Source organism: Barbus barbus (genome assembly GCF_936440315.1).
Source record: "Barbus barbus genome assembly, chromosome: 49".
NCBI classification, from domain to species: domain Eukaryota; kingdom Metazoa; phylum Chordata; class Actinopteri; order Cypriniformes; family Cyprinidae; genus Barbus; species Barbus barbus.
Window position 1 is genome coordinate 6322837 of NC_136727.1, and position 14357 is coordinate 6337193.

At 37.8% G+C, this 14357-nt stretch overlaps 1 protein-coding gene across 2 annotated transcripts; it reads right to left on the reverse strand.

Annotated features, from left to right (window-relative positions):
* Positions 1-564: 564 nt before the first annotated feature.
* LOC306867408 (major facilitator superfamily domain-containing protein 6-A-like) lies at positions 565-12727 on the reverse strand. Of its 2 annotated transcripts, XM_079413045.1 has the most exons (9): positions 12478-12692; positions 10560-10711; positions 8954-9942; positions 7395-7993; positions 5377-5474; positions 3353-3514; positions 3168-3266; positions 2201-2475; positions 565-959 (listed from the first exon to the last, which is right to left on the reverse strand). In XM_079413045.1, the coding sequence occupies exons 3-9, from the start codon at positions 9917-9919 to the stop codon at positions 771-773; spliced, it is 2388 nt and encodes a 795-aa protein (XP_079269171.1). In that variant the 5' UTR covers positions 9920-9942; positions 10560-10711; positions 12478-12692; the 3' UTR covers positions 565-770. The 2 variants fall into 2 exon arrangements, with proteins under 2 accessions (XP_079269171.1, XP_079269170.1); XM_079413044.1 differs by lacking the exon at positions 10560-10711 and having other exon boundaries at positions 12478-12727.
* Positions 12728-14357: the final 1630 nt, after the last annotated feature.

Genomic DNA, 14357 nt, shown 5'->3' on the forward strand with positions numbered 1-14357 from the left:
GTGGGTGTGTGCTGCAAATAAGGTGTTTGATTCTGCAGAAAGATGTGAATTCTGGGAATAATAATAAAAAAAACATGTTTAGCAAACATTATAGCAGGTAATTCAAGTCTGATTATTACCAAGAAGCCACTGCACAGAGCAAGCAAAACATTATGGTCTGGTTTCCATGAGAACAAGAGATGTCTGCCCTCCACTGTTGGCTAATCATCGACTAGGTCAAGCGGACTAGATGATGATCTATTGCTGGTGTCTTTAATGATGAGAAAGGTGCTTGGGACGGTGACACACGCAAAAATAAAAATATGAGAAATCCCCTTGTAAAAATCTCTTTTACACCTTTATCTAAAGTCATAGGTGAAAGTGTGAAAGTAAATGTCCCTGTTATTCAACTCAATGACGTTGACATTAGTAAGTGTAATTAATGAGGTTTCACCTTTTTAAATTCACAAAGTATTCACAAGGAAGATATTCGCAATTATTTAAGGCCTCATAAATTGTAAATGGGCAAAATGCCCAGGCACTGCTGCCCTCTACAGGTCGAAGAAAGTAAAAACAGGAACATGTTACAGTTTAAAACTTGCCAGGCTTTATTTATTGGATGTGCAAAACACCTGGAAATAAGTTAAAAATCAAACAAAGGTCACTTATACAGAAAAGTTCCTTCTTCTTCCTTGGATTTTCCCACAAAGTTTGTAAAAACTCTTCACAACGAAAACAAAATCACTATGTGAAGAGAAAATACCCACAGGTTACAGAGTCAGTTTGTGCCATCAGCTGTTTGCATGTAATACAGGCTGTGTGTCCCGTGTTGGGAATTCCAGCTGTGAGGCGGCCCCTCGGGGCCCGGGGTCCTCCTGGGACTGGAGCCCGCTGAGAGCACTTTCCTGTCGCACGCCATTGCCAACGATGGGAGGTGATTGGTCGTGATCTTGATATTCTGGGGGAATCTCATCTATGTCCTAGTTAGAGAAATAGAGACATTTTTTCACCAAAAATTATTTCTAGGGCAAAAAAAACATGCATAATACTTTATAAACATAAATGCATCTTAGAGTTTGGCACACAATACAAGTACAAAATATCATAATGTGTTCATTGTATTGAGAAATTACTGTTCATTATTTAGTTGCTGACTAATTTAGGTAACTAAACTTTTTGCCTGATAACAAGTTTGTCAGTTTTTGGGAAAAAAAAAAAAAAAAATTCTTTTTTTCTTTTCTTTCATGTGCTTTACTTGTATGTGAGAGCCATTTTTCACCCCAGAGACAATAAAACGATTGTTTTCATTGTTTGAATTCAGAATGATAATGATGAAATAAAAATCTGACAATCTCATATGACCAACCATCCGAAATCAAAAATTCTTATTTGGTTTCAAAGTTTTGGTGCTTAAAAATATTTTATAATATTGTGTCATTTTGTCATGTTTTTTCCCCTACTGAGTGAAAAAAAGAAATGAACAAAATTAATTTTTCACCTTGTTTTGTATTTTATACTGTTTTATTATTGTTCAGTTTGGGCTTACTAAGTTGCCTTTTTAATAAAAAAGAAATACATATTATTCTGCAAGGACTCAAAATGACAGTAAATGATTTCTATTTCAAATAAATGTTGTTCTTTTGAACTTTCTATTCATCAAAGACTCCTGAAAAAATAAATAAATAAAAATAATCACAGATTCTACAAAAATATTAAGCCGCACAACTGTTTTCAGCATCAAATTGGCATATTAGAATGATTTCTGATGGATAGTGTGACACTGGAGACTGGAGTAATGATGCTGGTAAAAAAGCCATTTTAAATTGTAAAAATATTTCACCTAATTACTTTTTTTTCTGTATTTTTAATTTAATAAATATAGCCTTGCTGAGCAGAAGAGACTTCAAAAACATTTGAAAATAAATAAATAAATCTTACTAACCCCAAACTAAATAGTAGTGCATGTGTGCTCTAATTTAACTAATTTATAAAAAATCTAAGTATAAAAATGAGGGTGGAAATTGTTCTATGAATTTGAATATCTGAAAAACTAAAATAAAAATAAAAACATATAGTTACATAATTTTCAACTTAATCTACACATTCTCACCTTTCTGCCGCAGAATGCATGAAAAAGAGAAAGAAAATACTCAACATTTGATCAATAGTCATATTATTCACCACCATCCTCCTCTTATTTTCCCATGATCCTTTGTACTACCTGAAGGGGCTGGATCTCAACAGGGGTCTTTGCAATGATGACCATGTCTCTGATTTGGTAAAACAGTAGAACGACTGTAACCAATGGCGAACCAGAGGGAACCCAAGCGGGCTTGTTCAGATCCTCCAGCTCCTCCTGGTGCCGTGTTTTCCGAGCCGGAAGTTTGGATTCGGGTTGTGCAGGTGCGGCCGCATCTGTGTTCTGAACCAGGTCAATGGTTGCTATGGGAACAGGACTGGATGGGATAGGAATGTTCTCTGCTAGCATCTTGTCCTCTGCGGGGTAAAAAACAAACAAACATTAAATTGAAGCAAATTTGTGAATGAAAAAAGTGTGAATGAAAATACTTACATGTTTAAGCTTGTCGTAATTTAAATACTCTATCCATTAGTAGGCTAAAACAGTTTATTGAAGCTTCGAAACTAAACAACATATCAGAAAATCATTTGACCAAACCATCCAAATGAACTGCTGCACTAAACTGCTGGACTTACTGGAGACGGCATTTTAGTTGGTTTGCTCACATTGTGCAACAAAGTCTAATTTTTTCGCACTATTTGCAAAGGGCACACTTTTTAACGACAGTTTTTGCTATAATTTTTGAAGATGCACTTATACTGTATTAGAATTACACGATTATATAGCTACTTATTTACTTAAATTCAATACACAAAATACAAAAAGGCACAAAAAAACAACATCATGAAAAAACTGAATTAAACTAAACAGAAAGGCCAAAAACAGACAACAAAGCAAAAGAAAAAAGTAAACTGAATTAAACAAAAAACCAACAAAGTAACAGCAAACAGAACTGAACTAAACAGAAGCAAAATGAACCAGGGCACCACAAACCAAACCCTAAAAAAACTAAACAAAACAACAACAACAACACAAAACAGCAAGAACAAAACCAATTCAGCTCTTATTTTAAAAGAATAAGCAATATATACGAGATGTTGTTGCTTACCTTTTTTCTCATTCTGGCCAGTGATGCACATAATTAATGAAAAGATCAGCAAAATAACAAGCGAGGTCATTCCTATTCCCCTGAATGTTTCGGCAGCACCTGAAAAACAAGACAACCTCATGTTTATACGCATACTAGCATTCATAATGTCATGTGGTTACAAAAACAAAAGGCACTGTTCATACCAAAGTAGTTGACAAATACCCCGCCGACTACTGCCCCACAGCCCCTGCCCAGCCCGAGGTGAAGACCCTGCAGGATGCCTTGAGCGGATGTCCGAAGAGCCGGAGGTACAGCTGCGCTCAAATAGGAGATACACGCCGCCCATACAGACGCATGTGTTATGCCTGCACAGATACACAGTGTTTATTTTACAGCATAATAGAAGGCTTAAATTAATAGTTCACCCAAAAATCGAATTTGCACACCCTCAGGCCATCAAAGATGTAGATGAGTTTGTTTCATTGGAAAAGTGAAAAGTAGCATTACATCACTTGCTCACCAATGGATCATCTGTAGTGAATGGGTGCCGTCAGAATGAGAGTCCAAACAGCTGATAAAAACATCACAATAATCCACAAGAAATCCAAACAACCGCACCAGTTCAATTAATGTCTTGTGAAGTGAAAAGATGCATCTTTGTTAGAAGCAAATCCACTATTAAAGGCGTTTAATGTTGTTTCAGGCCAAAAAAGTACATAATCAGGGGTGCACATAAGTGGTCTGCAGGTCCGCATGCGCGACCAAAATTAAAAATGCGCTGTGTAAATAAGTTCTGACATTGACATGGATGACAGCTGTTAATGCACAATTACCATTTTAGATCGATAAACTGTACTGTATATGATTTCTATTCAAACTGAAAGCATAATCTAGGCTAGCCGCTGCCGTTTTCAAAGCAAAACTGACATTTCATTCACTGACGGTCTTCCATCAGCAGCGCTAAACCTGGAAGCGCATATGCTTACTTGCCGGCAAACGTAAAATCTCGCTGATTTTACGTTTGAAAATGATGAAAATTCAAATAATAATAATAATAATAATAAATGCTAAAATATTAGCATTTTATTTTAAAGTTTAATATAAAATAATTGTATTTTTATGTAATACTCCCTTTTTATTTTAAAATAAAATAGTGTTATCACACCTGATTATTTAGTTGAATATTTAAAAAAAAAAAAAAAATAAAGTGCAATAATAATATTATTACTATTATTAATGAATTTTTTTATAGTTATAATTTATGGGTCACACTACATGCCGTGGCCCGTGTGAGGACCAAACCAAATCTCCAGGTTCTCATATGAGAACCAGGATGAAAAACTTATGTGCACCCCTGTACATAATCCATAATAACGCTTCCTCCAGAAAATGTCCATCCCCTGTTGTCCTCTCCACAAACATGTTTGTTTAGAACTGCTTTCGCTTGTAAATGGTGCGTGATTTGCCCATGTCTCTCCTGATTCAGAAGAGACACATTTTTCAGTAGAGAAAACAATATAATAGAAGATGCATTTGAAGTTTAAAAAGTCTTAAATAATTGACTTTTTAAAATTTCAAACAGCTGTTTGGACTCATTCTGACGGCACCCAATCACTGCAGAGGATCCATTGGTGAGTTACTGATGTAACGCTACATTTCTCCAAATCTGTTCTGATGAAGAAACAAACTCTTTAACATCTTGGATGGCCTGAGGATGAACAAATTCTCATTTTGGGTGAAATATTCCTTTAAGTGCCATTCATTCATTCACTCTTATGGGCACAAACACAAATCTGTCTCATGACCTGAAAATGTATGTGTCTTAGCTTAGACTTCAAAGTATATATATATAGACCTAACAAGTCTGTAGCTGCATGGACGTTTCATTGAACAGATGAAAACGTCTGTATTGAATGCAACCAGACTTGCTCCAGGTCTTCATTCCTATGAGTGGATGGTATTCTCTCTGTAACGCATCTACATGCTTGTTTTCTTCTTGTTTGTTTTGCCACAGGAAAGGGCGGTGGAACTGACAATGTCAAACTGGCTTGATTTCCTCTCCAGAAATGAACCCCGGCCTTTCTTTGTTCTGCACACATATCTTTACTTTTATGACTAAAACTGGTGTTTAAAACATAAACTGTTCACAACAGATCACTTTTAGAGATTTTAATGATTGTAGATGCTTTTTCCTAGGATGGAGTACTTGATGACTGGCCATTCATACCTTGCAGCACTTCCACTGGCAGCACAGTCCAGGCATTCTTCAGATATGAGATATACAGGTAGCGTGCTGTGTTGCAGGCCAGGCCAATGTACAAAACTCTGACAGAAGAAGCACAAGACACAGTTATTAAAAATACATGCAGGAATCTCATAAAACATGTTTCAACCCTTAAACGTAAAGAAAAAAACTGATATATTAAAGTAAATTAATTTTAAAGAATATTTTTTTAATTCATTGTTAGTTTGAAAAGTATTAATAAACAAACATAAATAATAAACACAATAATAGCATTTTTCTAGCAGCAATCATAAAAACATTAATAGTCCTAATTTAATAGCTAATGGTTCCAACTAAGTTTAATTTAATGCAAATGCTAAATAAAATTACTTTTCCTCCTTATATTTTAATAAGCCAGATAGGTTTTTGTGAATTTTAAATGTGGAAATATTGGACAAAAAAAAGTATTTTCTGAAGTGCTCTGTGCATTTCATGATGACTCATTATATTAACTTCCTCTGTACAGTAAAACAAGTAATCAAGATTAGTTTAACCGCATAGTCATATCTCAAAGATCATTACAGCTTATTCAGGTGATCTTTTAAAGATGAGTCAATAAAACATAAAAGTGTCGAACAGGAAGTGCCTTCAATTTTTAACTGCCTCTTACAAGAGGAAAATGACTTATGAATTCATACTGCTGTGTCATTCAGTCAAATAGTTTTCTCTATAATTTAAAACAAATAACTCAACTTGAACACCACAGAGCATTAATGTTATGTTCTCTGTAAAAGGATCCACGCAGTGGACACTGTAGCTGTGCACTGCATTCTGGACTTATGCCACCGCTGACAGAAAAAGCCTTTGTGCGTTTGAACCAGGCCTTTCAACCAAACAATGCCTCACTGATCCCAGTGCAGACCTACAGAGTCACATAACAGCGCCACGCACAAAGACTCACTGATTCAAGGTCAGGACCAAATGAGCTGAATTCACATGGTGCAGTGAGATGGTTTGGGTTACCTGGACAGGTTTGACCTTTGACTAGAATAAACTACTATAATGGTTTGGTTCTAAACCCTAGTGAGCAGCCTTGCAGCCTATATAAACAGCAACTTTCAAAAGTAGAATCCTAACTTCCGAAATGGAACCAAAGTAAAGAGTAATTTGAAACACCATTACAGTTGATTTCAATAGAATTTGGTGTTAGCATTTGGCTAAGCTAGCAGACTGATACACCACCAAGAACAACAGCAACAAAAATACAGAACATATACATGAGGGTGGGCTCTTTTGATTTGGGCCAGTAAGCAACCACCTAGCAACCATACCGAATACCCTAAAAACATCTATGGGATTGTATCATTGTAGTTTATATAATGTTGTATTGCATTAAGTAATATTTTAAGTCAATTGAAGAACTGAACTAAACCAAATTAAAGCTGAACGGAAATGGACCAGACATAGATTTAGATCTGAATCAAGATTCAGAACAGAACCAGACCAAGATTCAGATCTGGATCAAGATTCAGACCTGAGCCAGACTATTCTAATTCCCCTAAAGCCCAAAGTATATTTCACTTTTTACGCGTACGTGAGGGTCAGCGTACAGTGCGCGTAACATAAATTTCGTCATCAGAATAGTAAACCGCGCATACTTTGTATGTGCATGTCGCACATGCGCATTGAATTTGTTTTGCAGTAATCAGATGTTCCAAAAGGTGGCAACACTGGCCTGGGCCGTTGTTTCACAGTTGAAAATGAAACTAAAGAGATGGAACAACAACAATAAAATAGCGCAGACAACAACAGAGGCTCACATTGACAATAGCCGAGCTTTGGTTTAAAAGAGTTTAAAAATTGTAATCGAAATTGAAGTTTTCTAGGGCGCACGTGTTGACCGCCCACGTTTGCACACAGCATTAAATGGAGTATACTTTGAAAGGCTATGCGCTAGCATACGCGTACAAAAACGAAGTATACTTAGGGCTTAAGCCAACAAGGAATCACAAAAACCTCACCTGATGTGTCCCACCAGTTCGATGAATTTATGGCTGGTGAAATAGGCAGCAAGCTCCGACACATGACTCAGGACAGAACAAACACCAAACAGTGTTGTGGTTCCTGTCAGGTCCTGTAAATGCCAGTAAAGGAAAGTGAAAACAAAACCATAGCCGAAGCCCATGAACCAGGCCACAAACAACACGGTGCTGTACTGTACACCGCACAGCAGTTGCATCAAGTCCCAGAAGTGGAACTCCTCAACTTGGACGATTGTTGGGGTTTCGGAGTTCTCCCTTCCAGGGGAACTTCTAGGTTGGGTGTTTTGCTGCTGGTTGCCAACCTCGGTTCTTTCACTCCTGTCTTGAAGCTGAACATCAAACTTAAACTGAGTAGCAACAATCAAAGCGATTCCCATTAATACGCCGAACACGATGAAGGCAATATGGTAGTTCTTGTAATTTTCCTTGGAGCATTCCATGCTGCCGATGACAAGGTCAGTGCTAGTGTGGTCGATCCAGATGCCGACGCAGAGCATGGCGATACCCCATCCTAGAGATCCCCACATTCGCTGAAGACCATAGCGGTCACGATGTGGACCCAGGTACTGCAGTGTCACCTAAACAATCCAAATAAACCTATTTTAGACTCAACAAATACCTATTTTCTACTGAAATAGTACTGGAGCTGGTGCTGGAAGATCTAATGGTGTGTGCTCACCAAAAGTGAAGCGAATATTCACATTTTCTGATTCAACCGGACATGTCAAACTGGACATGTCAATAAGATCTTCACTGATTGTCATGTGAATTTCCCACTCGAACTGAAAATTTTCAACTTTCGTGGAAGATGCGACTGAGGCAAAAACTGCGTGTTCGCAGCAACTGTGTCTCCTAATTTGCATCATTCGTGTCGCCCCGCATAACAACGTGTCTTTGTATTGACTTGTATTTAATCTACTTGCGCATATAATTAAATTAGCTTTTGGTGTGCACACACCATAAGAACCTCTCTCATTATGGAGTTGAACAACATTATTGTTCCTTTGAATTGAACAATAATGTAACAGTCATTCCTACATTCCCAGGTTCCTATATTCCCCGGATATATATGGCATTTATGGAGTGTTACAATCTTCCCAGAGTTGACTCTACGATACCCAAACCCAGGGAACGTAGGACCATGGGCACATAGATGTGCTACCAATTTATCTAAATATTGTACTACATAATCTGCCCATAAATAATCCCACGTCCACTGACATTAGAACTGTTTTAGGGTCTAGCATGGGAACAATTTTTCTGCTGTGAAAACCCCGAGTGGTTCCAATTGGGAAATGGCTCAACCACCAACACCAGCATCTAGACGGTGGAAATGGGATTGTAGTTTGGTCTTTTGTCTAACATTTAAATACAATGGAAATATTGTTTAATATCCATTACGAAGTTCTGCTTATTGAAATCTTTTGTTCTAGGAATCAAAAATTTCAGTTTTAGGACTCATGGCCTATAAGACGGCCTCTACCAACTGATGTGCCTTAATATTGAGGTTATTTTGAGGAAAAAAAAGGGTTACATACCGTATCCACGATAGTAATGGCTGGAGCACTGAAAAACTCGCCAATGATGACTACGAGCAGAATCAGCAGGAAAATGGCGTGAACCTGGTCCATGTTATATTCAGGTGTTTGGTTTACTTTGGTTGTAGTACTTTGAGTAGTGCTGCCGGACGTGGCATTGGGGGTGGATGCTGAGATGGATGTGCTTAGCTCAGGCCTTGTGGTGTTTTGGTCAGATTGTGTTGTGTTAGCTAATTCATCAGGTGCCATGGTGAAACTTAAGTTGGAATCCCGTTTTAATCGGTGTTCAGAGCTGAAGCCTGAAGACTGAATGGAGGAAAGGATTGTTCGCCGAGGGTAGTGTCCAATCAGATCCCTGCGGCGTCTCATCTGGTTTGTTGTCGGGATGGAACTGGTGTTGAGATGGAATGTCTTGTTAGATGTGGTAATGTGGATAGTCGGTATCATGGCTGTGGTCGTCGGAAGGTTCTCTTCTTTACACGTCATGTCTGCTGGTTGCACAATTCCAATCCCAGAATTGAAGAGGAGCCAGCATAACATTGAGAACAATAAAACTGCTTTACCTTTCTTGAAACGATCTGCGATAATGCCCCAAAAAGGAGCGCTACAGAACTCGATGAAATAACGGATTCCCACTAGGAGACCACTTTGAGTGGGATTCATCCCCAGCTGCTTGTAGTACAAAGCAAGAAGGGGATGGAGGGAACCATATGCAGCATAGAAGAACAAATAAAACACTTTTGACACAAGAAGGTTGGGGTTGATCCGTAGGAACAATCGTTCGCAGCAGCTCATGTCACCTTGAGGGGATGGAGTTGGTGCTGTATCGTTAGGTACATAGTCCACAGATGATTGTGAAGGTTGATCTGATTGAATCTCAAGCGAAAGGCGGTCGAAACGTTCGAGGTGTCTCCTCTTCAGCTCCTCTTCATCGTCGGTTAAGATGGCTACACGGTCATCAGCCATCTTTGCTGGTGTGCTTGATATTTCTAAAGTTTGAGTTAAAGATAATAAATGTTGAGCATGTGTTAAAAACTGCATACAGTATGACCAGGAACATATGTACATAAGGGTCAATTTTGATTTCAGGTTGATTTTGAAAGACTGCAAATTATATTGGAAAAAAACAAAACAAAAAAAACATTACAGATCTTTACAGAGATTTAACAAATTTAGAACATTTGAACTAAACAGAAAACATAATATTAGAAACTTCAAAGCAAAATTATGCCATTAAAAACTCATATATTAACACTGTTTTGCATGTCAAGTATAGCATACTAAATTCTGTTCTTACTATTACTACAGTACAAGTATAGCCTACTATCCACAGTATACAAATGTTATGCATGTTTGGAATACCCAGATGACCTACGACTGCTGGCAAAAAATAACTATTTATTTCCAAAATGATAATGTGACAGTTATATGACAATATGTAGCATACTACTATAGACCCTTTTTCTGTTAGTAAACATTGTGACGTTTTTCTGTGGGCGGGGCTTAGGTGGAGGCAGACAGATTCCACTGACCGCTTCACTAACGCTAGCTATGAAGTTTGTTAGCTTGTTTTTTTAAATAATAACTGGAGAAATTCCTATTTTACCTGCATATGTAAGGTCACTCACTGTCCGGGACCTCGATTGTTATTTTAAAAGGTTAACTTTAATGGACGAGACCAGATTGGCCGACCCGCACACGCTTTCACTCAAAGGATGGACGATCTGACAGGATCCCCTCCGGTTGAGTGACTCTCATCTAAAACGTGTATAGTTAAGACAAACTCACAGTGTCTATCTAGTCATGAAGATGTGTGTATACATATACATATATATATATATATATATATATATATATACACACTTCAATGCCAGCAGGCAACTATTTTTACAGCTATTATTCCAGCCACAATTAATCACAACAATGTATATACTATTAAGCATATAAATCGTCAATTTGTTGTTTTACACACATGCACACATTATTTCATACACAAAATAGTGGTGAGATACATAAGAAATCTTTAGATGCGCCCATAACAATAAAAGACAATACTTTATTGAACCTTTTCTGATAAGAAGTGTTGTAAACGCAAGCATTTTTGATGATCGTTTCTGTCCAGTCTGCTAGTTTTATCTCGTTTCACCACAGCTGTCGTGGTTTTTTTTTTTTTTTGTCTGGCAGAGGCAGCAGGTATGCGTTAAAATTTCCAATTGAAGCCTCTACAACATCGATTCGGGCACCCAACATCACAACAAGATGAAAATTTCAGCTCCTTGTGTAGCCGAATCTGCGCTGGTTTGAATTGGCCGCCTCCAGGTTTCACTTTGTTTTGCCTCCAGCTAGCACTGTGGCGTCGGCTCTAAAAGGGTCTATATCAGGGTTCCTCAAATCTTGCCATGGAGGGCCAATCCACTGCAGAGTTTAGCTCCAACCCTGATCAAACTCACCTGTCTGTGATTTTCTAATGATCCTGAAGACATTGATTAGCATGTTCAGATGTCTTTGATTAGAGTTTCAGCTAAAATCTGCAGGAAAGTGGATCTCGTGGGCCAAATTTGAGGATCCCTGGTCTATATGAATTGTTTATTGCTGTATACTAGTTAGTGTTTCACATATACACACACACAGGGACATTTGTTTTAAATTGAGATTTATACATCAAATGAAATAAGCTTTCCATCGATGTATGGTTTTTTAGGATTGGACCACTGGCTGAAATACAACTATTTGAAATTCTGGTATCCGAGGGTGCAAAAACATCTAAAAACATCGCCTGTAAAGTTGTCCAAATTCTTAGCAATGCATATTACTGAACAAAAAATAAATTTTCTATTTACGGTAGGAAATTTACTAAATATCTTTATTAATATCCTAATGATTTTTGGCATAAAAGAAAAATTGATAATTTTGACCCACACAATGTATTGTTGGCTATTGCTACACACATCCCCGTGCTATTTATGACTGCTTTTGTGGTCCAAGGTCACATAAAAAAAGTATATTAACCGTGCACAGTGTATGCTGTGCTGTATCCACCATGTAGTAAGCAGGTACTACTTTACAAACATGTCCCAATGTGCATACGATGCATCCTAAATTCTATGCGATACTAGTAATTTTCAGTTCTATTTAGGGCAGATATGTGGATGTATGCACATTAAGACGCAGGGAATGTTTATTGCTCAATGACGTAATGAAGGTTTATGGCGCGCCTGTCTAAAACTGTCCTACTTTTACGGAAGTATCAGCGCTTCCTTTATTGAGATGTCATTTAGTAAAAGATAAACCGTATATTTATTCGGCAAAGTCTTTCAGCTCTTTCTAAAACCCACTTTGTTCTGTTTCTTATGAGAACTTATGCGACTAAACCAGGAAGATGGGCTACAAAAGCCGTTTTATATTCAACAGATGCAGGAAATGGAGAAGAAAACTTCAGCTCAAGCAAATGCTGTGCAAACAATTGTATATTTACAGTAAAAAGGCGTAGGTATGTTATAAGAAAACAGTCCTTGTGTATTTACCTGTAACTTAGTCTCGGTAGTTTCAGGTGAGTCGGTTACTTTGAAACAGACGCGTTTCGATGAAGTTGATTTTGTTCCATTTCCAATGAACGTTCGTTTACTGGACCGTGTATTGTCTACTGGCTTTTAATAAACAGATACTTTCTCTCTTATTTTATGCCTTGTCAAGACATTTTTGCTGCTTGGTGGCGAGAATCCAGCGTTCACCTGCGCATAAACTGACGTTGGGCTTACCTCATGAATATTAATTAGGTGATGACGTTGCTAGCTCGGGTTCTCTTGGCGAAGGCGTGGCTTTTGAAAAGTAACTCGCCGACGTTGCTGGACATCCATCCAATAGAGAGGGCTTGTTACTTGAATATTATTTCGCCATAAAAAAACAACACACGTTAGTTATCGATCTATGTGCAGTTGTTTGGTTGCTTAAAATTAACATTAACAAACGTTATTACAGATTATAATGCTTTTAAAAATATTCAGACATTTTGTTTTTCATACATTTAAATTTTAATAACCAAACACATTATGGAGGCTTCTTATTATGTTGGGTGTATCAGTTGTTTTGCAAAATCGAAAACAACCCGTTTCCCAACTCTTCTTTGTTCAGGTGAAACAGTTTCACTTTGTTGCAAATTAAATCATGAATAGGCTCATCATTTGCTCCTCCCTAAGCAACATCTTGTAGAAAGAGACAAGTTGTTTTTTTATTTACATCCTTTTTGAATGAATAAATTTCCAATTATGCATTAAGCTCAGTTACCTGCTGGACTGCATTTTCCCTTCAGCTCTAAGGTCAGAATTTCACTACTCTGATATTCATTACATACAAGTGGACCCTTGGACCCAATTGAACATCTTGGTTTGAAATTGAAAATAAACTGAAACTGATGATATCTGAAAAGCTTATTTATTCACTCTTTCCTTTGTCAACGCCAGATGAATCAGAACTGTGACACAGGATACACTACATACTATTTTAATAGTATTTTACAATGTACATTGTACTGCCCGCATAGCCTACTTTCACACACTGTAATGTTAAAAGATGCTCATTCTGAGACAGCAACTTGTATTTACAGCCTAAAAACTAGTACTAGTTCATGAAGGGCATATCAGGTTCACAACAGCACATTTCACATCATACAGACATTCTGTAAGACCTTTCTACAATTTATAACTGACCACGGCTATAAGCCACGGAAACTTCCCATGTGGTGGGTTTTGGAGTTCTTGAGTTCCTCTACATTGATTTCTTCTGAGTGAACACTTCAAGGTGGAAAAAAAAAAGAAAAGCATGAAAAGTTTGACACCTGGTATAGGAGGTGCACATGGATTCAGACGGCGGCCAGGATACTGCGGCGGTTCTCTGATGTCACAATGAGACGACGTCATTTTTAGAACTTTCCCCGGGGAATATAAAAGCTGCGAAAATCTCGAGTCTCTTGTGGCGAGTTCTTGAGTTCCTCTACTGTGATTTCTTCTGTTCTGATGGAGTGAAGAAAAACAAAATGTGGGAAAAACTGTTAAAAGAGAAGCGTGAGGAGTTTGAGCAGTGGTATGGGAAGTTCAAAAGACACGAGAACTTCCTTCAAAGAGAATTCATCATACTGCCAGGCTATCAACCTGACTGGAGAGAAGAAATTAGGGAGAAATCTAAGACCCAAGTCAGATTGCAGGGAGAAAAGAGCCTATTTAAATGGAAGAATTTCAAGGTCTCCTTCAAAAAGAAGCGGGAGTGGTGGGACATGTTACCAACAAAAGTACCTCCCCGTGAATATAGGGTCTTGTATTTGGATATACCTAAGAAGTGGCCTACAAGAAGTCTGCTTCTGGAAGAACCAGATGAGCCCAAAAACTACGTGATCCAGAGCCACACTACT

Excerpts from the sequence above, each read along its gene's own strand:
- LOC306867408 (XM_079413044.1), bottom strand. The coding sequence starts at position 9,919 with ATGGCTGATGACCGTGTAGCCATCTTAACCGACGATGAAGAGGAGCTG. Across the intron at positions 7,994-8,953 it reads CCATTACTATCGTGGATACG|GTGACACTGCAGTACCTGGG; the intron begins GTATGTAACCCT and ends TGGATTGTTTAG. Across the intron at positions 960-2,200 it reads TTGAGATCCAGCCCCTTCAG|GACATAGATGAGATTCCCCC; the intron begins GTAGTACAAAGG and ends TTCTCTAACTAG.